Source organism: Cadophora gregata, assembly GCF_030347475.1.
Source record: "Cadophora gregata isolate MNR1 chromosome Unknown scaffold_13, whole genome shotgun sequence".
In the NCBI taxonomy this organism is placed as follows: Eukaryota; Fungi; Ascomycota; class Leotiomycetes; order Helotiales; family Ploettnerulaceae; genus Cadophora; species Cadophora gregata.
The window spans coordinates 1,498,389-1,519,436 of record NW_026695936.1 but is presented as its reverse complement, the minus strand read 5'-3'; the positions used below and the strand labels follow the sequence as shown (position 1 = coordinate 1,519,436).

General features: G+C 48.2%; 8 protein-coding genes across 8 annotated transcripts; 2 read left to right on the top strand and 6 right to left on the bottom strand.

Annotated features, from left to right (window-relative positions):
* Window positions 1–511: 511 nt before the first annotated feature.
* ONS95_003975 (uncharacterized protein) lies at window positions 512–1,543 on the bottom strand (the record flags this gene model as incomplete). Its single annotated transcript, XM_058497311.1, has 3 exons — window positions 512–613; window positions 838–1,201; window positions 1,509–1,543. 3 exons carry the CDS (start codon window positions 1,541–1,543, stop codon window positions 512–514), a joined length of 501 nt encoding a protein of 166 aa, XP_058353254.1.
* A 640-nt stretch (window positions 1,544–2,183) lies between these two features.
* TRP2 (anthranilate synthase component 1) lies at window positions 2,184–3,897 on the bottom strand (the record flags this gene model as incomplete). Its single annotated transcript, XM_058497310.1, has 3 exons — window positions 2,184–2,359; window positions 2,417–3,824; window positions 3,886–3,897. 3 exons carry the CDS (start codon window positions 3,895–3,897, stop codon window positions 2,184–2,186), a joined length of 1,596 nt encoding a protein of 531 aa, XP_058353253.1.
* A 503-nt stretch (window positions 3,898–4,400) lies between these two features.
* On the top strand, window positions 4,401–5,359 carry ONS95_003973 (uncharacterized protein; the record flags this gene model as incomplete). The annotated part of the gene is made up of 3 exons (XM_058497309.1): window positions 4,401–4,913; window positions 4,970–5,049; window positions 5,101–5,359. The coding sequence occupies 3 exons, from the start codon at window positions 4,401–4,403 to the stop codon at window positions 5,357–5,359; spliced, it is 852 nt and encodes a 283-aa protein (XP_058353252.1).
* A 200-nt stretch (window positions 5,360–5,559) lies between these two features.
* On the top strand, window positions 5,560–5,883 carry ONS95_003972 (uncharacterized protein; the record flags this gene model as incomplete). The annotated part of the gene is made up of 1 exon (XM_058497308.1): window positions 5,560–5,883. The coding sequence occupies one exon, from the start codon at window positions 5,560–5,562 to the stop codon at window positions 5,881–5,883; it is 324 nt and encodes a 107-aa protein (XP_058353251.1).
* A 173-nt stretch (window positions 5,884–6,056) lies between these two features.
* ONS95_003971 (uncharacterized protein) lies at window positions 6,057–8,288 on the bottom strand (the record flags this gene model as incomplete). The annotated part of the gene is made up of 3 exons (XM_058497307.1): window positions 6,057–6,923; window positions 7,406–8,141; window positions 8,206–8,288. 3 exons carry the CDS (start codon window positions 8,286–8,288, stop codon window positions 6,057–6,059), a joined length of 1,686 nt encoding a protein of 561 aa, XP_058353250.1.
* Window positions 8,289–8,772: 484 nt separating this feature from the next.
* Window positions 8,773–11,710, bottom strand: ONS95_003970 (uncharacterized protein). The gene has a single exon (XM_058497306.1). The coding sequence runs from the start codon at window positions 11,020–11,022 to the stop codon at window positions 8,980–8,982; it is 2,043 nt and encodes a 680-aa protein (XP_058353249.1). The 5' UTR covers window positions 11,023–11,710; the 3' UTR covers window positions 8,773–8,979.
* Window positions 11,711–12,622: 912 nt separating this feature from the next.
* ONS95_003969 (uncharacterized protein) lies at window positions 12,623–14,624 on the bottom strand (the record flags this gene model as incomplete). Its single annotated transcript, XM_058497305.1, has 3 exons — window positions 13,652–14,624; window positions 13,445–13,526; window positions 12,623–13,378 (listed from the first exon to the last, which is right to left on the bottom strand). The coding sequence occupies exons 1-3, from the start codon at window positions 14,128–14,130 to the stop codon at window positions 12,623–12,625; spliced, it is 1,317 nt and encodes a 438-aa protein (XP_058353248.1). The 5' UTR covers window positions 14,131–14,624.
* A 588-nt stretch (window positions 14,625–15,212) lies between these two features.
* On the bottom strand, window positions 15,213–20,814 carry ONS95_003968 (uncharacterized protein). Its single transcript, XM_058497304.1, has 8 exons — window positions 19,898–20,814; window positions 19,749–19,782; window positions 19,122–19,673; window positions 18,726–19,073; window positions 18,509–18,592; window positions 17,758–18,413; window positions 16,820–17,706; window positions 15,213–16,761 (listed from the first exon to the last, which is right to left on the bottom strand). The coding sequence occupies exons 1-8, from the start codon at window positions 20,428–20,430 to the stop codon at window positions 15,857–15,859; spliced, it is 3,999 nt and encodes a 1,332-aa protein (XP_058353247.1). The 5' UTR covers window positions 20,431–20,814; the 3' UTR covers window positions 15,213–15,856.
* Window positions 20,815–21,048: the final 234 nt, after the last annotated feature.

Genomic DNA, 21,048 nt, shown 5'->3' with positions numbered 1-21,048 from the left:
CGTATTCGACAGCGGAAGCACATTCACATTCTTGCAACCTTGTAAAGCCCCTTTCAACAGAGACCTATGGCATCATCACGACTGGCGACGATGATGTCTTCCAAAAGCAGTTCAATTGTAGCTCAAGGGATGTCAATGCGAGAAAACTTGTACATTTGTTCTATATTTTTGTTGTTGTTTCGGGTAGCTTTGAACAGAAGGAAATGTAAACAAAATTGCAAAATGAGAGGGGAATATCCTCAGCTTCGTATGCAGCAGGGTAATGAGAACGACAAATGAAATTTAAAGACAAAAAGCATGGGGTATATTAAGCCACCGAACAAATGAAAGAATTCGAATCGCCAGCCACGGTCTGTCCATTCTGTCTCCTCCCAATTCCTGCTCCCAACACCATACTTTAATTTTCCCGATTCAAGCTGCAGCCAGGCACTATTACCCAATCCCAATTCCTGTTCGTTCGGTCCAGAAATCGATCATCGGGGCCCGGCTGTAGTAATATGCGTGTATCGTTCTATGCAGCCGGAGTTGCTTCGGCCACGACAGCTGGAGCAGGCTCCTCGGAAGCGGAGGACTCATTACTCTTCTTGGCCTTCTCTTCCCACTTCTTCTTCTTCTGTGATTCGCAGGATTGTTAGCACTAGACTCTTCACTTTACTCGCTAGCAATTCTCAACTCGCAGTCGGAAATACAAATAGGCTAGAGGAAATAATTCGGAAAAGAAATGAAAACAAACGAGCAAGCGACAGTCAAATCTAACAATGAGCAGCAGAAAAACAAGTAAAACCGAGGCCAGAATCTCATTTGCAACCCCGAAACACTAAGGAAGAAAATACTAACAGCCTCAGCCGTCTCCCTCTTCTTCATCTTCTGCTCCTCGCGCATCTTAACCTGCTTCTCTTTGATGATAGCTGGGCCAGCGCGGACAGCGCTCCACACGCATTTGGAGCCCTCCTTGATGCTAACACCCGCGGCAGCGAAGTGCTCTTTCGCGGCCTTGAAGTCCTTGCGGGCGTAGGTTGCGCGGCGTTTGGCGCGGTAGGCTTTTTCTGCTTCGGCGGCGCGCTGGTACGAGGTTTGAGCTTTTTGGCGGTCTGTTCGGAGGTTCAACTCTGTTCCAGACGTTCCTGGGCGACCGGAAGCGCTGGCTGGAGAGCGAGGAGAGGTTGGCACTGCTGGTGCTGCTGCTGCGGTTTCGTCGGCCCTGAGAGTAAGTGTTAGTGTTTCCGCTTTAGGTGATTTTGAGCAGCTGCCGTATCTTTGTCTCTCAAGATGGCAGGTAAAGAATTTAATCGAAGTTACAAGACAGTGTGTATCTCTCGACAGTACTTACATTGTTGTGGTTGGTGGAAGCTTAAGATGGGAGGGATATTAAGATAGACTATGAACAGGGTGGAAAGGAGAGCGCAGAATTGAACGGGAATCTTGGGATACTTATGGGCTCCCGGGGACAGGGAGAGATACCTGAGAAGTTAAAAAATCCAAGTCAAAATTTAGATGTGATTACCGACTCACGTAGTCTCGCCATATCCACTGCCAGCGGCATTGGGTCAAGAAATTATCTTTTCATGCTGCACGCGCACCTGCCAACGATTGCACACCTGACAAGGAAAACGCGGTGTGAGTTACAGTTTTGCCAGCAAGAAATTGCTAGTTTGGGTAATCATGCATTGACGATGAAGGAAACATATCCCTGTTTGGGTATCTATTAAGCAGGCGAGGAAAGGGGTCGGGTGGAACGGAACAGGGAAGAGCGTGGAGCAACGTGATGAGAGTCATTCGGAACGCGTTCTCGGTTTCTGCATTGTTTTGGAGAAGGGAACTCCACGTCGAAGACGTGTTGGTTAAGAAGTGCGGGTGATGATATTGTCAGGGATGGTCTGCACATATGAAAATGCCGAGATCCAGCCGTTGTCCAAGCTTCAAGCCGCTGACGAACGAATTGTTTGATTCAACGATTGTAACTTTTTGATCGTGATCTTGGGGACGAAAAGAACTACTCGAAACTTCGAGCTTTGAACATCCTCCGGACTCTGAATGGGATGAAACATTAACATGAGTCGAGGAGGCTGTTTTGACACTAATATTTGTTCCCACGAAACGATGTCGTCGAGATGAAATGTCACAAAAACAACACAAAACGAGAGTGCAAGGTGATCTATCGGTGTATTGAACGTAGGAATTGATTATCCAGCGGCTAGATCGATATGGGCTTTTTTGCGCGCTCCGTTCGACTTTTCAGCAGTCTGCTTCTTCGAATAGAGTTGCTCGGCCTTTTCTAGCGTCGTCGAGTTTGACTTCAGCTTATTGATAGTCTCGATATACTCGTCGTATGGGTCAGAATCAAATACAATTCCACCTCCTGTAAAAGGATATCAGTAATGCGGCTGGGGTAGGCAAATATGGAGCAGAAACGTACCAGCTTGCAAGTAAGCCACACCGTCCTTCACCACCATGGTCCTCAATGCGATGCATGTGTCCATCTCACCTTCAACTTCGTTACCCTCGGCGTCCACGCTAGCATAGCCAAAGTATCCGACAGCTCCGGCATATACTCCACGTTTTTCCTTTTCCAATTCTGCAATGAGTTCCATTGCTTTGACCTTTGGAGCTCCAGATACAGTTCCAGCTGGAAATATAGATCTGAACGCATCGAACCTTGTCATACCTTCCCTCAAAACACCAGAGACTTGAGAAACCAGATGTTGCACGTGGCTAAATTTTTCCACGACCATCAACCGGTCTACTTTGGTAGTGACTGGGTCACAGACTCGGTTGATATCATTTCTTGCAAGATCGACCAACATGACATGCTCAGCTCTATCCTTCAGCGACTGTCGCAACTCATCAGCAAGCGCTTCGTCCTCCTCGGGGGTTTCTCCTCTCTTCACGGTTCCAGCAATTGGATGTGTAATGACTCGACCGGCCTCTTTCTTCACCAAGAGCTCTGGTGATGCACCAACTATCTGGAATTCGGCGCAATTAATGTAGAACAGATATGGCGAGGGATTGACCGTCCGAAGATGTCGATATATATTGAACGGATGTAATGACGTAGGCCTGGCAAATCTCTGAGATGGAACGGCTTGAATAATATCCCCAGCTACGATGTGCTTCTTCAAGTCCGTAACATGCTTCTCGTAGCCAGCTTGACCAATGTTGGAGGTAGCCTGTTGACCAAGCTTGATAGAAGGCTGCTCAGGCAGGATCTTTTCGTTTGAGTTCAGCACCTCCACAATCTCATTGATGGCATCTCCTACTTGCTCATAAGCTTCTTGAAGCTTCGACAAATCCTTCGGAACCTTTAGGTAGGTGATAACTTTGATCTTCTCATAGAAGCCGTCAAACGAGACGATCGTATCAAACAGCATGAAGAGTGACTCCGGTACTTTCAGTACATCCTTCATGGGCCTTGCTGTCTTTGGCTCAAAATACCGTACGCAGTCATACCCTACATAACCAATTGCCCCGCCAGTCAAAGGTGGCAGCTTCAATTTTGGAACGTGTGCTACCCGACTCTTCGACAGCTCCGCCTCGAGCAACGGTAGAGGGTCAACAGATTCGCCATGTCCTTCTCCTGTCTTGATGATTTTCCTGGGTCCAGCACCAACGAAACTGTATCTTCCAACCCTCTCCGTTGCAGCGCTCTCGAAGAGGAAGGAGTATTCGGACTTTGAGTGGGCGGATATTTTAAGGTATGCTTCAGAGGGTTTGATCAGGTCGGAGGGTATTTCTGCGAAGACTGGGACTAGATTGGGAGGATTGGGTTTGCCGGCTGCTTTCAGTAGAATCTCTCGGATGGTCTCCAGGGACGGTTGCAGTTCTTCCTACATACCAATCAGCTTTCCATTGGTGAGTGTGAATAGAGTCATACAGAAAACTACTTACTCCCACACCCATTGTGTCTGTTTTGGGGAAGCAATTCCAGATCTGAACGGGGATTGCTGATATTATTTTCGGGCGGCCGAACGAAAGCAATGTCTATGAGTTTTGCGCAAGGTTGAAGGGAGAAGTGAAGGTACGGGTTCAAGAAGGTATCCAGAGGAGTTGTGTCACTTGCAACTCACTCCACAGATAAATTTCCCGACAAATCGGCTTACAGCGGCCGCTAGCGTATGCAGTCCAGCCCAGCCTGTATGCGTGTCTCGCCTGTCCAGCTCCTGCTCCCCTCGCCAACGACTTGTTCTCGCTTGAATGCCTCAAGCAAGAAACAGCTCATGAAAGTGCTATCAGTGTTGGTCTGTTCTGAGCATCTAGTTGACTTGCGACCTGGAGACTCATATCAGCAGATCAGAGATCGATACAGTCAAGAATCACCCTTGAGCTCCGAGCACCCAAATTGCACTGCACCCCTCGTATCAGTTCGAATCAAACATCAGATGTAACTCTGGACTACATATCAAATGTCCTATCACCTAGGAATAGCCCACTTCCCGGTCCTCCACCGCCAACTTACATCGCCGACCAGCGCTTTACTTCCAGAATCACTAACTGAAGATCTTACGCAAGATAGCAAGGATGTCTTGATTGATAGGCTCAGCGACCTGGTACTTCGTCTCTCGAATGTTACTTCTCTTCAAGATGGCGCAGTCTCAGCTATCCACAGAGAGGTTGATAAGATTGAAAGTCTGGTGAAGGGAGTTGAGAAGGCGAACAGTCCGGACCACTTATTGTCAAGGGAGAAATCTGGACACTCTTTGAGCGAGGATGATTTCTGGGGGTCCCCAACTCCCTCCCAAAGACTGAAAATGCGAATCCCAGTCATATCTCAAAACTTGTCACCTAAATCAGTATCAAAACCCGAGTTAGAGATGTCTTCAAGTCGGGCGGTTGAAGTGGCTAAAGCCGCTGAAGAACTTGCCACAAACTTGGCAAGTACTCTTGAGAAGCTGCTGGTTAGAAAGGAAGAATCTGATGTGAGAACTGGTTCGTCATCAATGATCTCATTTAGTGACTGATTCATGAACTCCAGCGTATACACGATCTACTAGTTACACGAGGAGAGCGAGCTGCGGAGCGTATTTTGGATCTTGAATATCGCATTGCAGAAATGTAGGTTTTTATTACCAACTTATATGTTCAATTCCTAAATATGGTTCTCAGGGACGACAATTATCAAGCCAACCAGTCAGAACTCAGATTTCTCCGGATCCAGCTCCAAGCAATTCAGGTCCAGTGTACGAACTGTATTCATCGCCACGACGATGATCCTGAGCTTACAGACAGCATCATGAATTGGAAGATCGACTGGGAGAACATTAACGGGCACGCTCAAGATAGGCGACAGCAGAAGAGCCAGGTACCATTGATTCATCAGATGAGTGACGCATCGACATTTGTTGGTAGTCTTAATGGCACTTGAATACTCTGAATGTCAGTTGCCTATTTCGTGGCATCCAGTCACTTTGTCCGAAATTGTACGACTTCCAGATAAATTTGTTTGTTGTGTATATGAGCCATTGTGTGCTGGATGTACTTCTAGCAACTTCCACTTCACTGGGTATATCTACTCAATTCTTCATCTCACAAGAAACATTCTTCACACCAAAAATCTCAAACTCCATGGCGAACTTCACCTCCAAAGTCGAGAAACACGTCGACGACATAATCGCCAAACACGAAAAGACCCAAAAATCTCGAGAACGGTATACCAAGACAGCTCGAGATGCCAAACGCAAAATCGCGGCCTCGAAAAGCATGAGCATTCCAAAGTGGGAGGCGTATTGGGAACTACTCGATAAGTGGAAGAAGCTTGCGACTGATAGGGATATTGAGCAGGAGCTGCATCCTCTTGGATTTGCGCCGCCTCCATTGGATCTACCTCCCAGACCAGTCCGGCCGGATGACTTGGAGGATGTGTATGCCACACCTTCTGGTAGACCTTAGTGATTGTCTTAAGCGGATGGACTTCTGAATGAATAGGCACTGCATTGTGTAATGAGGGACATATGATGTAGTTCTAGTCCACAAATAAACGTAGTAGGTTGGGCATGGTATTGTAAAGAGTCCATTTTTCGAAGGCAACTTGTTCCTGTCCTTGTGACAGATGCTTTTTCACCTCACCACGTGAAAATTTTCCGCCTCGTGATGACCTCGTCCGAGTACTGCCCAACTCTCTGCTCACAACTCAGCATCGCACTCCTCTGCTCCTTGTCTCTTTCCAGCGCAACCCAGTGAATCCTCGCCCACTCAGGAACCTTCCCATCTTCCATAAACTCCTCCTCAACAGTCATAGCCCACTCTCCCATCTTGCCGCCAAGAACACTATCCCATACACCCTCCCTCCTAGGGTTTTCTAACAGCAGTCTCACAGCCTTCCGTCGAATCGTCGGATCTCTGCATTTGAAAGTAACCAAATACAGCGGGATTACGACTAGCGAATCGAAAGTAAATTTGGGTTGTTTGGATCTCGCATTCTGGACCGTGAGAGTGTATTCAGCTAAGTCAACGACATCTCGGAATATGTCGAAATACTGATCAAACTCGCTCTCGCTGTCCATGCAGATGGTAACCAAGCCGATCCACAGGATTTGCACATGCATACGCGAGACACTTGCGAGGAAGTAATCCTCGCCATGATCATGAGCATGGTCCTGGAATTGCATATTGAGCCGACGCCAGAAGGGTGCGTCGGCTGCTTTCCAACGAAGAACGTCTGTCATGATGCGTTGCTGGATGGATACTACGTGCGGGATCTTGACACCCCACCAGCCGTGCATGGGAAAGTATACTGGTGGTGGTGGTGGGATGGGAAGGGGTATCTGTTCGGAGAAGAAACGCATCGTTTGCCGGACGAGAGCATTGGCGTATGTGGCTGCGTCGCGGGCAGAGGTGAAGACTGAAGGCATGCGATCTAGGAGTTTCCTTTCGCCACTAAGAACGATGGCGTGCCGTTCTGGTGTGGATTCGCTGGAGAATGATATGGCCTGACTGTGTGGTTAGCTCTGTCGTTTGTGAGTTGGATAAGAAAGTGTTTGACTGTTTCTTCAAGCCGGGAAACTCGGACAGTACTTGTGTACGTCGTCATAGTTCCGAATGGTGACACCTGCTAAAGTTCTTGAACAGTCCTGAGAGAGAAGCAACTTCAATGTCCCAAGCACAGCTTGCCAAGCACAGCTTGGACATCGGAAGTCAGAGTTTCTCTGAATTCTCAGGTCAAATTGAGATCGATAATATTTTTTGATGGATATTTCCTTTGGAGGATATGACAATATGGACATTTGCCAGATGCGTGCCGGGGATTTTGTCACAAGTTCAGAGCGTCAACCAATATGGGCTTCTTATATTGACGATTATACACCCTCTTGTTCGTCTGAATACATCTGAAAATGGAAAGTGTCTGCCAAAGCCTCATTGAGAGGAAGCAGCCAGTTGAACTATGGGAAAAACAAATCAAAATCGAACTCACCTGAACATCAAGTCTTTTGAAGACTCTCACAAGCCCATCCTCAACAGTATCGGACATTGCAGATTCCAACCCTACAAACCTTCTCTCGTCCTGCTCGTCAACCTCCTCCTCTCTCCACGCTTGGATAAGCTTAAACCCCATCTGAATCTGCCTAATCGCCAAATCCTGGTTCCCATTCCATGCTTCAAAGCACATGATCACCAGGCACGTCAGCAACGTAGTCCGTAAATCTTGCTTGGTCGTCAAAGCAGCTTGCCGCATTTCCTTAATGGCAGTTGCATACTGCTTCAGTGCGTTTTGGTGGTGCTGAAGAGGCGTCTCTCTCCAAGCATCCAAGGACATTGGGGAGAAGTCCTGTAGACTCCGAGCAGCTAAATCCAATGCCCCCAGTGCCACAACGGCATGGCGAATCGAAGGCTCACTCTCACATGTCTGAAGAATGACCTGCCTCAAGGCCGTTGCGCTTGAGTCGAAAGTAGGCAGGATATCATAAGCCGTCTTGTTGCAGAAGACATCGAAATATCGACTTTCTTGCGCGGCGCTGAAGAGTGAGGATCCTGGGTTGTTGAGAACAGGGAGTGGAAGGGCTGCGCTTTGTGATCTGGGCAGAATCAAGAAATTACGCCCTGGCAGGTTGGCTGGGTTGTCAAGAAAGCCATACCCATCGCAAGGGACTCCAAAATTTATACAGCGGAAGCAAAAGGGTCTCTCTTCTCCGCACTTCACGCGACGTTGTCTATGTGGGATTTTAGCAACGGTGGCAATACAGCAGCATGGGATATGTGGATGGATCGACCTACTTGCAAGTTCTGCAGCCTGATTTTGTCTTCGGCAAGCCTCTTCTTTTGGGCTTCTTGATAGCTGGGCCAGAGGTGCTAGACATCCCTCAAAATTATACAATACCGAGAATTGACAACCAGGGAAGTGTGGTAAGGTTGATTGAAATATAGAACGCTTGTCAGACGAAATTTAGGGTAACTTTCATAGAACATTAACGACAGTTCTAGTTAGTACTGTTAGCCTTATCCGTTCTGGCTGCCACAGGTTCCACAACATATTCGGTGCTGACAAACGCTGCATCTTACTTCTCGGCATTCATGTACTCCCTGCTGATCAGATTGTCCGTCACCTTCTTGCTTGCTAGTCTCGGCCATTATTGATGGATTGGAAATGCGGACATATCGATTTACGTCACCCAAGGCGGGCTGGTACATCTCCACTGCTTGTTGTTGTACTCGTTCATAAGAGTGCTGAAGTGGAACAGAGCGGATGGGAGCGGAATGGGAAAAAGAGGTGTGATGTGTGATGTTGAGCGCTGCTAAGTGCAACGCTGACTGGCACAACATTGTCCCAAGCCGAAGTAAACATTGACACAATTACAATGATTTTATTTTGCTTTAGAAATTAAATTATCACAATCTGTTCTATAGGTATGTATGTCAAATGACAGGGTATCCGGCCGCCCATTCCAAACGCCAGCAAATATGGACAAAAACTCAAGGAGATATGCGCCAAGTATAGACAAAGTAGATCTCGTAATGAGTGACCGTAAAATCGTACAGCACCATGGCTGGTTAGAGCCCACTTTCCATCAATATTTCCCTCAAAGCATCATGGTCCACAACCTCTGGCTTGACCTTACTGGGTGCTTTCTCGATCTTCTTCACGAATCCTGGTATAGGGCCCTTTTGATTGATACCTGATGAACGACCCATGAATGCCCTCAATGGATCAACATCAGTTGTGCTCACAGCTCGTTGCTGAGGCGGCACAGCCAGATAGGAACTTCTCAGATCGCCTGAGGACTTTTGAGGAGTCACGCCCCAGCGGCCGAATACCCAACCACCGAGTTTAGTCTTGATGCCCTCGTTCGAATTGTTCGACGAAATGGACCGAGAATCGCTGCTGTTCGCCCGCATGCTTTGGAGATATGTAGCACTGTCGCGAGTCTGACGAGACATGGTTGCCCGAGGAGTTACCATTGACGAGCTCGTAACAGTATCCATAGAAACAACTGTGGTTGGAGTTCCGAATCTGGTTCGTGGACGGATGAGAGCGTTGCCATCTCGGATTGTGATCTGCGAAGGTCTTGATTTGAGTGTGTGAATGTCGATTCCAGATATCGACAAGATAGACTCATGTGATGCCGAATGGCGAAGCCGTGGTTGTAGAGACGCCGTCCAGTGTTGTTCCTGTTCATTATCGGCGGAAAGATACTCTGTATCACGAGACGTGTCTGACGGAGTCGCATCATTCTCCAGCGAGGGTGTGGGCTGAAGAGCCGCGAGTTCGTCAACATCATCGTCTTCCTCGTGTATTACATGAGGCTGAAAGTTGCTTGCGGGCATGAAACTTCGTGTTGACACTTCCGAACCTCGTTTACGGTGGTGAAGAGGCTGGAACTGTGGCGACAGAGGATCAATACTTGACGATGGAGAAGTAGGCCGAGATGAGTCGATGTCCAGTCTGTCGAGCCTATCGAAAAGTCCACTGTGGCGATACAACGACTGAGGAGAACTCGGCACTGATGAAGGGGCAAAGTCGGACATCTGCCCAGACTGCATTGACCATCGATTATTTGGTGTGATCGGAGCTGGTATTGTAACAGAAGTTTGTGACAAAATTGCACTGGCAGAGTCCTGCGTTCTGGGTGTCCTGGGACTCTGAATTCCTTTGGGAGGAGTAAATAGTGCCGTGTTGAGTGAAGTCCGTTTCTTCTTTGGCCGACGAACCTCTTCTTTCTTTGGTGTGTGATAGTGGTGATGGATATGTAGGGCTTGAGAAATGACCGCAGGTTCCTTCTCCTCTTTGGGCGCGAGTTCTGCTCTCAAAGTCGGTGGGCCAGATCCATCTCCTTTATCCTCCACCACAGGCTGGTGCATGAGGAGCTGTTCCCTCAAATGCTGTACCTCATCATTCGAGTTCATCAGCATCTCTCTTAGCTCCACAATGCCCATTTGCAGATTGGCATTGTCCTGCAGGATGTCCTTGACAAAATGCGAGACAACATTGCTCCCATTCTTGCCGTTGCCAGTTGTGGCTGCCGCTGCGCTTTGAAGTCGTCCAGCAGCTGTTTGGAGTGATGCTTCGACGGCTCGCTGCCGTTCCATCCTTCCCATAACTTCAACATGTTTCTCTCTCTCCTCTGTGGCTTCGCGCTCGATCTTATCCAGCTGGTCCTGAAGAGTGAGAAGCCTGCGTTCCGCAGATCTCCATCGTTGAATCGCCGACCTTTCTTCCTCCTGACTCGTGATTATCGTCCGCTGCAATACGTCTTGCTCCTGCTCCAGTGCTGCCAGTTGCATCTCTAAATCATGAGTTCGAGATGCCAGTAACTCCAGCCGTCTTAACTCCTGGCGTGTCGAGAACAGCGTGGCTTCGAGTGACTTGATGCGTGTTTCGGACTCGGCAGCAGTCCCATTCAACCCCTCCAACTGATCCAGCAACTCCCGATTTTCCTCGACCGACTTCGCATTCTCCTGTTCCAGTGCTCTCTTGTCGGCCTCAAGTCTCTCAATCTTGGTACTCATATCCAGTCGATCGCGTTCCGCATCCTGCATGTATTGTTCATGTCTTACAAGCAAAGCCTGCAAAGCGAATGTCAGCGATTTGCTCATCTCGACGCGCTGTGAACGGCCCAGTCTAGTGAGTTAATAATCTTGCAGAACTATCCACAGTCATGTACTTTTTCGCAATATGACCTGGGATATTCCATGTTGCGCATAATCTCCCGGCGGAAAAGAATGGGGGGACAAGGAATGCATACTTGACCCAAAGAAGCCGCCGTCCGAACTTCTTTCTCGAGATCGTCTAGGGCAACTGTATTGTGTTTAAGATAAGAGCAGTCGGTGCGACCACAGCAGCAGCGCAGGCTGGGTGTCGTTGAGCAGCATGTCGGAATTGCGCTGATTAGGGTCTCGAGTTCGTCCTCCTCGGGCTCCATGGTCGCGTTAAACAAGTGCGACGTTGCGCCGTTGCATAGTTGCGAAGACGTCAACAAAGGGAGAGAGAAGTGGGAGGGAAGGGGAAGGGGAAGGGGAAGGGAAGGACAGGTCGCCGGTGCGGTGCGGTGCCGAGCCCTTTTGTTGCAGTCGGTTGAGGTCGTCGAGACTCGAGAGGTAGAGAGGTAGAGGTAGAGGTAGAGATCGCAGAATCAGGCTGGTTGGGTCCCTTGGGGTAGGTTTGCAAAAGGGTCACGATGGAGGAAATGACTGGCGGAGACGTCGGGGAGGGCCACTGGCCAGGCACTTGGCCGGGTTGATTGGCCTTGAAAGACACCACTTCCAGGGATGCCTGGTACCACGCTGCCCACCACCACCACCACCACCAATCTACGTCACGTCCCCCCAGCCTCCTCCTCCTCCTCGCTGTGAAGGTTTTCCCAGCCCCCGATTTGTTGAATGTCAACAGCTCGCGTCGGAGTCTTCCTGTCGACATTTGAATGTTGTGAATCAACGAGACTACTTTGCCACCTCAAGGAAGTTCATAGAGCCCGATCCTAGAACTGGTACTCAAGAATATCCTTTTGCGAGAAAGCCGAAAACAGATAAAACCGATCGTCAAAACAAAACCAAGAGCAAGGGTCCTGTTCCCGGAACATCTGGTGTGCAAGTGAATCTGTTTACATTGTGTCGTCTGACAAACGAGGATTGCCGAGCTGCGAAATGGAGTTCTGAGGAAGCACATTCGCGTAATCCGAGAGTCCTCCAAGATGAGAGAATAAGGTGAATGGCACGAACAGAAAACAGTATGAAGCAAGATTGCCCGTATCACAAGTTGAGATTACCTGTAACTGCGCGCTGAGATAAGGCTTAGATTGCCATTCCCGTCCAGAGAGAAGCATTATGTGCCAAGTTCTCAAGTTCAAGATCTTGAAGTATCCATCTAGACATTGCGTCTGTCCAGGGGTGGTCCGTTATCTTACGAAAGTCCACTTTACAAGCGACATGCATCACTTCGAACATGGGATCTTCGCACAGTATTTTACGCTGGAAGGTTACACGGATAGGTTGTGGCGACAGGCGTTTATTATCGAAATACATGTTGTTTCGCTCTTTCACCTACGAACCTGCAGGAATGACTGTATACTCTTGCTAAACGGTGCACTTCATCTCCCTCCGACCATTAAGCACCCCAAGGACACAACCACACATGTTCCAACACGTTCCAACACAAGTGTTGGATGACCAGCTACTTAGCCAATTACCACTGACCAATTCAAGCCGAAGCTCCCCTCTCCCACGCCATTTTCTCTCGATGCATCGACCACATCACGAAGTAATAAGACGCCAATGCCCAGATTGTGAGGTAAGCGAAGAGGACACCCAAAGACAGGCCAAATGCGTAGTGAAATCTCAGTTTCCAGATGACGGCTGACAAGCACCCGAGATAGATTATGACGCCAGAAATCCACCACCACGTGAGGTATGTGAACATACGTCTGAAAGCCTTCGACGAGTCGTAGCGAGCGTTGTATCGCACGCGGAATTCGCGATCTTGCAGGCCGTCAACAGCGATAAAGTCCTCGGCTGCGTAGTAGATGAAAGGCCGCATCGGAGTGCCTCGTGCATGCGAATTGATGCCAATGGGTAGCGGGATGGGGAAAACCGATATCAGCATAACGCAGCCGAGGAAGGCCATGAGGAATCCAGGTGAGTACAGATACAGCTGTGGAATTTCCAGGGTGCTGCCGACTACGAAGGGAATGAGGGCACATATCATCGAGACGCCATACACCCAGGATGTTGCGTCCAATTCCCACTTTGAGCGCGAGAGGAGAGGAGCGCAAAGCTCGCGGTATCTGAGAAGACGTGCAACTCGAACGATTAAGATATAGAGCTCGCCGAACCCGAAACTTATAACGGCGTATCCCAAGATTTCTTCGTCGTACTCAATCTGTACGATGGAACAATTACCTATTGGTTGGTTTTGTCGACGACATTCTCTATTTCGTTGTCGAACTCGGGTGTTGTACTGTTGAATGAATCAGTGACCGGCTCATCAATCGTGAAATAGAGTAAAAGCATCCAAAAGGCTTACCCATGCGTAGTATATTATTATCGGAACTACGACGTCGAAGAGGATGATCATGAAGGGTCCAAGGGTGATGGAAAGGTGGTCCCTAGAAACACGTCCATTAGTATTACTTGCAGACTATATGAGCGGAGCAAAGCTTTGTTTATTTTCAGGAATCTGAGACATTCAATCCTGGTTCTTAGATTGCTGGTTTAGGGAAGGGTGACTTACGTAGGCTTTGGATTTTTCTGTGCTAATTTCTCAAGTGGTGGACGTATGGGAGGTATCGGTGCTGCCTTAGGGTCGTCTAACCCGTCAACAGTGGATTCCATTCCATCGACTGTTGTAGCATCCTCGCCCATGAAATCGGAAGATGCAGATGGGTCACCTGCATTCGGATCAACCTGGCTGAGTGGACGGATCTCATCCTCTTTCTCTGCTCTAGCTCTTGCCCTGTCCTGGGCAGCTATTGCCCCAGCTATCTCTTCTTTCTCCGGATCCTCATGTACACTTTCCAGGAGATTTGCTGAGTTCTCTGGGTGTATGTTATCATCTTCTGGTGATCCAATTGCATCTTGATTCGCTTTTTCTGGGTCTTCTGGCAATGCTTCGTCATGCCCTTCTGCTTGGATCACACCCGCGTCCCTCTCGACTGTTGCCTCCTTCTGACTGCTCCCAACTCCATTACTGACAACTTCCGGGGCAGACATTTGGAAACGGATCTGTATGAGATTATGACAGAAGAGAAAAATAAATGCAAGAAAGACAGCTTACTTGAACAAAAGTCAAGCTAACGATCTTCCACTTATGAAACGGAACAGATAAGCTTTTCAGAAAGTCAAGCGGTATAGCTTACTCGTGTACAGTGCCTTGGCTTCTAGCTCACTCGGTCTGTCTGAGAGCTGCTAGTCTCCCTGCATTGCATTAACTGGAAGACTCTTTCCAAGTTCTAGAAAGCATGGAGACGCATTGGTGCCCGAGAGAGCTGGGCTTTAGCTAGCTTTAGCTAGGTGTGTTGGAGTTTGGGCAGAGCTGTAAACAAGCAGATGCCACTTGGCCGGTGTCCTTTTCAGTGGAGGATCGGACATGGGAAAGCATCTTTCTGGACCATGATTTGGTCTTTTGGCATGTGCATGTGCAAGTCGAAACGTCGGATCAGTCGAGAACCTTGCGCTGGGTGGCACTTGAAGTCTCAACATGGTGAAGTTAGAGTTCTCGGTAAAGGTGTGAAACTGCCGAGACTACAGTAAGTAGCTGGCTGGGTTGGTGGCACTGCGGAAGATCGCTACAGGCTTTTCGGGTGGATCTTGCAGGGCACTCCCCACGTCCACAGTGGGCGTCGGTGTCGTAACTTTGCCAGGACCTATCCCGTCGCTGTGGACAAACTTGGTGGAGCGGAAGTATATTTGGAATACAGCTATGTGATTGGTATTATTGCTTCTGCTTCTGCTTCTGTTACGAAAGAGTATCTCACAACTTGAATACAAATAGCACGAGCATCGCTCAATTTGCTATCAAGTGCAAGTGCCGGCAGCTACAATCATCTGTACCGGAACTAATGCTCCAGCAGGATGTAGCTCAAGCCAGCCCAGACAAGGGGTTTACCCCTTGAAATATCCGTCTTACCAGAAAGACTCCTACTCCCGAACTCTATCGCTGGCGAGAACAAACGTGCAGTATTTCGACCCGGATAATTGGGCAAAGTTACGTTCGGCTTCCACTCAGACGCAAAAGCACCGCAAGCCACAAGGGAAACCGTAACAGCGGATTGCTTCACCCTTAATCATGCCATATCTGTTCATCCTTTATGTATCCTTTCATTAGATCCTCAATGTGGAGATGTGCACAGTATTTGCTCTTTTCTTCTCTATTATGAGGAATTAGGCAACCGGTATTCATTGTTGCTCTCGCCAGGTTTGCTGATTTGTGCCTTGTGGTCTGTCTGGTTTTACCTGCATAAGTCGCAGCAAGTCTTGACCTAATGTTGTAAAGGGAATATAACGGCGGAACAGCGTTGATTGGACTGAAAGCTTCTTCTTCTTTCTTTGAATCAACTTCTGAGCATTTGTTATGTAGACTCATATGTGGCCTGCCACAAGTTGGTGAAGAGTCATGAATAGCGATGTCGGTGTATATCTCGAAGTGGCGGTGTATTTCTTCTACCAGAAAACCCTCAACTACCAAAGACTGAGCACCACAGCGAAGTCTGATATCCCTTTTCCATTGACTCTGACATGCACCTACTTCTTTTAGGACTATTTGAGAATGCCCCAAGCAGTGCCAGATCTACCACCAGCCCGCACGAAGCTCGCATGTGAACTGGTGCCAGCTGATTACAGTACAGACTTTTCAAAGAAGCGAATTCGGAATGTCCCAACAACTCATAAGAGGCAACGGATGGAAATTGGCACTGGATTGGGATACTTCATTTTTTTATTATGCTTGCAATGCCATTTCCTCTCTACTTGCATGACTGCCACCTCTCCACGCATGCTTAGGATCTTGCGCCTGCTTCTCCTCCTTGATATCACCGACATTTCCCCATCCACCGCCTCCAGGAGTATTGATGATGATTCTCTCTCCAGCCTTCATAGCTGCTGTATTCTTGCCACCCATATTGATCCACCGCTCTTCATACACCGCATCATCGACATCGTCTCCAGATCCGTTCAACGTCTTATCGGACCTCGCAGGATTACTCGTCTCAACCTTTCGGACCCATATATTGAGACCACATTCTCCGTCTTCACCTCCAGCGAGTCCGTAGGGATGGTATACTCTCCTTTCGCTTAATATTGATACCTGGACTGGTATTCTGAACTCGATATCTCGGATGACGCCATCTCCACCACGGTGCTTGCCAGCTCCTCCAGAGCCAGATCTCAGAGAGAATTCTCGCAGAAGTACTGGATACCGTCTTTCGAATACCTCTGCGTCTGTGATTCTCGTGTTCGTCATATGTGTGTGAACACCTGAAGTACCTTCCCAGTCCTTGCCGGCTCCACTTCCTCCAGCGATTGTCTCATAGTATCCGAAACCTTTGACATCTTCCTGTCCTTCAATGTTACCACCAAAGCCAAAAGTCAAGTTGTTACAGTCTCCTTGGGAGGCAGCACAGGCTTGGAAAGCTTTGAGAATCACATCTGTAACTCGCTGTGAAGTCAAGACGTTACCTCCGACAACCGCGGCTTTGTCCGACGGCGAGAGGAACGATTTGGGTGGGATTAAGACGTTGATGGGCTTCAAACATCCTTGATTCAGTGGGATGTCCTCGGATATGAGGCTGCGGAGACAATAGATAATCGCGCTATATGTGACAGCTTGTGGGGCATTTGTATTTCCTGCATTATATTAGGACAATGGGCGAAGGTCGATCTGGAAAGGAACGTAAGATCTTACCATAAACCTCAGGCCCAGTTCCAGTAAAGTCGAAGTCTGCCTCCCCTTTTTCAGCATCAATCGTGATCTTAAGCTTGATCGGGCTACCATCGTCCATGTAATCCACAGCAGTCAGATCCTGCCCTTCAAATCGCTTGCTAACATCTTTCAGAAGATTCCGGACGCTGAGCTCCGCGTTCTCCTGGATGGCAACCATATAAGAGTTGACAACGTCCTCGCCGTACTCCTCAATCAGGGATGATATCAAGTTGATTCCCTTCATATTTGAGGAGATTTGTGCTTTCAAGTCGGAGATATTATCAGACAAGCATCGTGTACCACTGCAGCCCTTGTGTTTTGCAGGCTCCTTCAGGAGCAGCTCGGTTATTCGCTCCTCATTAAACTTCCCAGCACTGACAAGCTTCTCGGACTTGATAGCTGCGCCCTCTTGGTACAATTCTCGAGAATGTGGCGGCATGCTTCCTGGTAAAATTCCTCCGATGTCCGCATGATGGGCCCGGGATGCGCAATAGAAAAGAATGTTCTTCCCGGCCTGGTCGAAAGCTGGCGTGATGACCGTGATATCCGGAAGATGTGTTCCGCCAAATTCTGGATGATTGGATACGAGCACATCTCCCTTAACCAATTTCCCTCTCCATATCTCGGCTTGCCGTTTTACGCATGTCGACATACTTCCCAGATGGACAGGCAGATGTGGTGCATTGGCAACCAAGCCGCCCGTCGAATCAAAGAGGGCACATGAGTAGTCAAGGCGTTCCTTGACGTTTGTACTTACACTGGTTTTCTGGAGAGCCCGACCCATCTGCTCGGCGATGGACATAAAGCGATGAGCGAAGATACTCAACATGATGGGATCGGTGTCTCTTCTCATCTCGGGATTAGAAACTCTAGGTCTTTTTCAGTATTTAAAGTGTCCACAGACATTTGATGGTACTCACTCTTTGTTGCTGAGCCCCTTTTCGCCAATATTGATTACCACATGTGTCTCAATGATCAGCGCCGAAGTATTTGGAGGCACCACGATTGTCTGGGTACCATCGCATAGAATAGCTGGTCCTTGTATCTTATCACCAACATCAAGATCTTCGAGTTTATAAATTGGGCTATCCTTTCTCCCCCCCTCGAAGTAGACTTTTGATCGCTTGTACTCTTTTGTGCCTGACTTGACGTCGTTGGGCTTGACCTCCTTCAGCTGCTGGTCCACAGTCTTACCCAAGTGCTCAAAGCTCTTTCCAATACCTCGCACTCGCACATCATCAACTATTATGTCTCGGTCAAATGTGAATCCGAATTCTTGCTGGTGCTGTTTGACAAATGCCTGAGAAAAGGCATTTTCGTCTCCGCCAAACTCCTTCTGAGCTTCTTGTTTTGACGGCTTGACGACCATCAAAGCAGATTCCGTACCTCGATATCGCATGTTGAGATACTTTTCGAAAATGATAGAATCTTCTTCAAATCCCTGCTCCTTCAAGGCTGCTTTTGATTTCTCTTTCAATTCCTCGATTTTCTTCATCAATGCACCTTTCGCATCTCCCATATCTGCCCAGACCTTCGACTCTGGCTCTTGACGTTCCTCAACGACATCTGCGAGTGACTATTTACCAGACGCGGGTCAGTATTCGTTGAATAAACGGAGGGTCGATTGACGAAGTTGTTCCGGATGGTGACATATTTTGAGACGGGACCTACCATGCCATAAGCGGAAAGAACAGAAGAGTAGCGATGCACCAAGGTTTGACGAATGCCCAGACTCTCAGCAATAGCAACCGCATGCTAGTGGACACATTAGTACCGATCATTTTCGAAGGGATCAAACGTAGAGGGAACATTGAATTTGATATTGTGACACCGATCTCAGAGATCCGGTCCTTCCAAACTGTTAAGAAACAGGAAGGGAAATGCTGACCTGTCCACCAGCACCACCAAAAGTAGCTAAGCGATGCTTTGAAGTATCATGACCTTTCGCTTCGGTTAGTGACCGAATGGGTCTTGTCATGGTCTCGTTAGCCACGGTCAAAAAACCGAATGCAACCTCGTCAACACTCATGGTCTTGCCTGTCTCCCTGTTGATCTGCTCTGTAAGCTCTGTCAACAACTTCTCACTTGCTGACACATCAAGACCTTCGTCTTCGTTTTTGCCGAAGATCTTTGGGAAGACGTCAGGCAGCAATCTCCCAAGGAATAGGTTTGCGTCTGTCACAGTTGCTGGGCCGCCTTTACGGTAGCAGCCTGGTCCTGGGTGGGCACCTGCACTCTACTAGAGATCAGCCGAGGAAGGAATGATATGTGAGGCTGTACGTACTTCTGGCCCAACAACGAAGAGACCGTTTCTGAAGAATAATCTCGAGCCACCCCCTGCTGCAACAGTATTTATATCCAACTGTGGAGATTGAATGGTGACACCTGCGGTAGTGGTTTCAAAAACATGCTCATATCTTCCAGAACCATACCTTGACACATCGGTGGAGGTTCCACCCATATCGAAGCCAATGACTGGTGTTCTGGTCTCCGCATCGTACGAGGTAAGAGCATAACCAACAACGCCTCCAGCCGGACCAGAGAGAATTGCCTTCAGCCCAGAAAACTTATCAACGTCGACAAGGCCACCGTCTGATTGCATAAACTCGCATCTAGCACCTCTTGATCCCCTTTCAGTCTTTACACTCTCACTTCCCAAGCCTCCCTCGAAGCCTTTCTGGAATCCTGCGATATACTTCTTGATGATGGGCGTCAGATATGCATCTGCACATACGGATGTTGCTCTCGGGACCAGCTTGATCATTGGCATGAGCTCATGGCTGAGAGAAACATGCTGAAAGCCCATATCTCGTGCGATTTTGCCAACTAAAGCTTCCTGGGACGAGCGAATTAGCGTGTCCCCAGGCCACAAGTGAAAGATTCAAAGTCATAAAACCAGCCGATCACTTACGTGGTCGCTAAAGGTATATCCATGCATAAGGCATCTGCAGGCTTTGTTAGTCGGAAACACGCGTACATATCAAAAAGGATCTCTCAAAACGCGGCACTATCCCTGCAAATACTTTTTGAATGACCTCGAAATGAAGCTTAAATACTTACACTGCTATGCTCTTGATACCCTGGTCCCAAACGTCCTGTAATTGTTCCCGAATCTTTCTTTCGTCCGGCCGTTGCAATATGCGAACCGCTTCGGACGATAAACCTTTCACAAGAGACATATTCATATCTGACTCCTTAGATTCTACTTTTGTAACATTCCGTTCTGGGTCCTCAGCGTAGTCTTCTAACGTCACTCTCTCATCAATCTCTACGACTTTCTCGTATAGAACATCCGGCTTTCGGATTGCCAGATCAAAGATTTTCGGTCTTGATTGATTACCAATTTCCAGACAGTCTTTAAAGCCCTTGGTCACTACCAAAGCTATCCTCTCGCCTTTCCTCTCCAGTAATGCATTTGTTGCTACTGTGGTTCCCATGCGTATACTCTCGATTTTGGTGGTATCGAGGGGCTCGCCTCTGGGAATGTCTTTGTTCAAGAACTTGGACAGGATTCTTCTGATCCCCTCGAGAGGGGCATCTTCGTAGTTTGATGGGTCTTCGGAGAGGAGTTTAATGATAATGTTGTCTTCCATCTTTCCAGATCCGGGGTTGGCTACGCAATCAGTGAATGTCCCGCCTCGCTATCGCAATTGTCAGCAGGGCAACATAGCTAAGCGGAATTTGGAGATGTATTTATCTACCAAGGACAGGCAGAGGACTTGGTTCTTCAATACTTGAAAGACATTTGAGTACAGATCGTTGCAGCGAGCACAGAGAATAAAGCTCGTCTTACATCAATTGCTATCCGCACCCCATTCTGTTGCTTCTGAAAGCCCATTCTGTTGCAGTGAAGCCGAGATGAAATCGATGAGGTCGATTTATGATTGGAAATGACCGTATTAGAAGACGCAGCAACAAAAATAATTACTTGTGCAAGGATCTCTCATCACAAGTTCAACAAATTCTCAAGAAACAGATGACGACGGTGGAACGAGGAATACATGTCAGAATATCCTGACCGCCTACATCAGTTCGCTCCAAGTAGATTAGCTTTCGTGGGAGAGGGACAAAGGTGGGGGTTAAGTACAGCTCCAATTGCATCATAATCATGTGGAGCACTTCACAGAGGGCTGGCGGCTAAAATTTAATAACCAAGAACCTACGCGAGTTACCTCCACTGAATGGTCTATCTGGTGGTCTACTAGAACGGA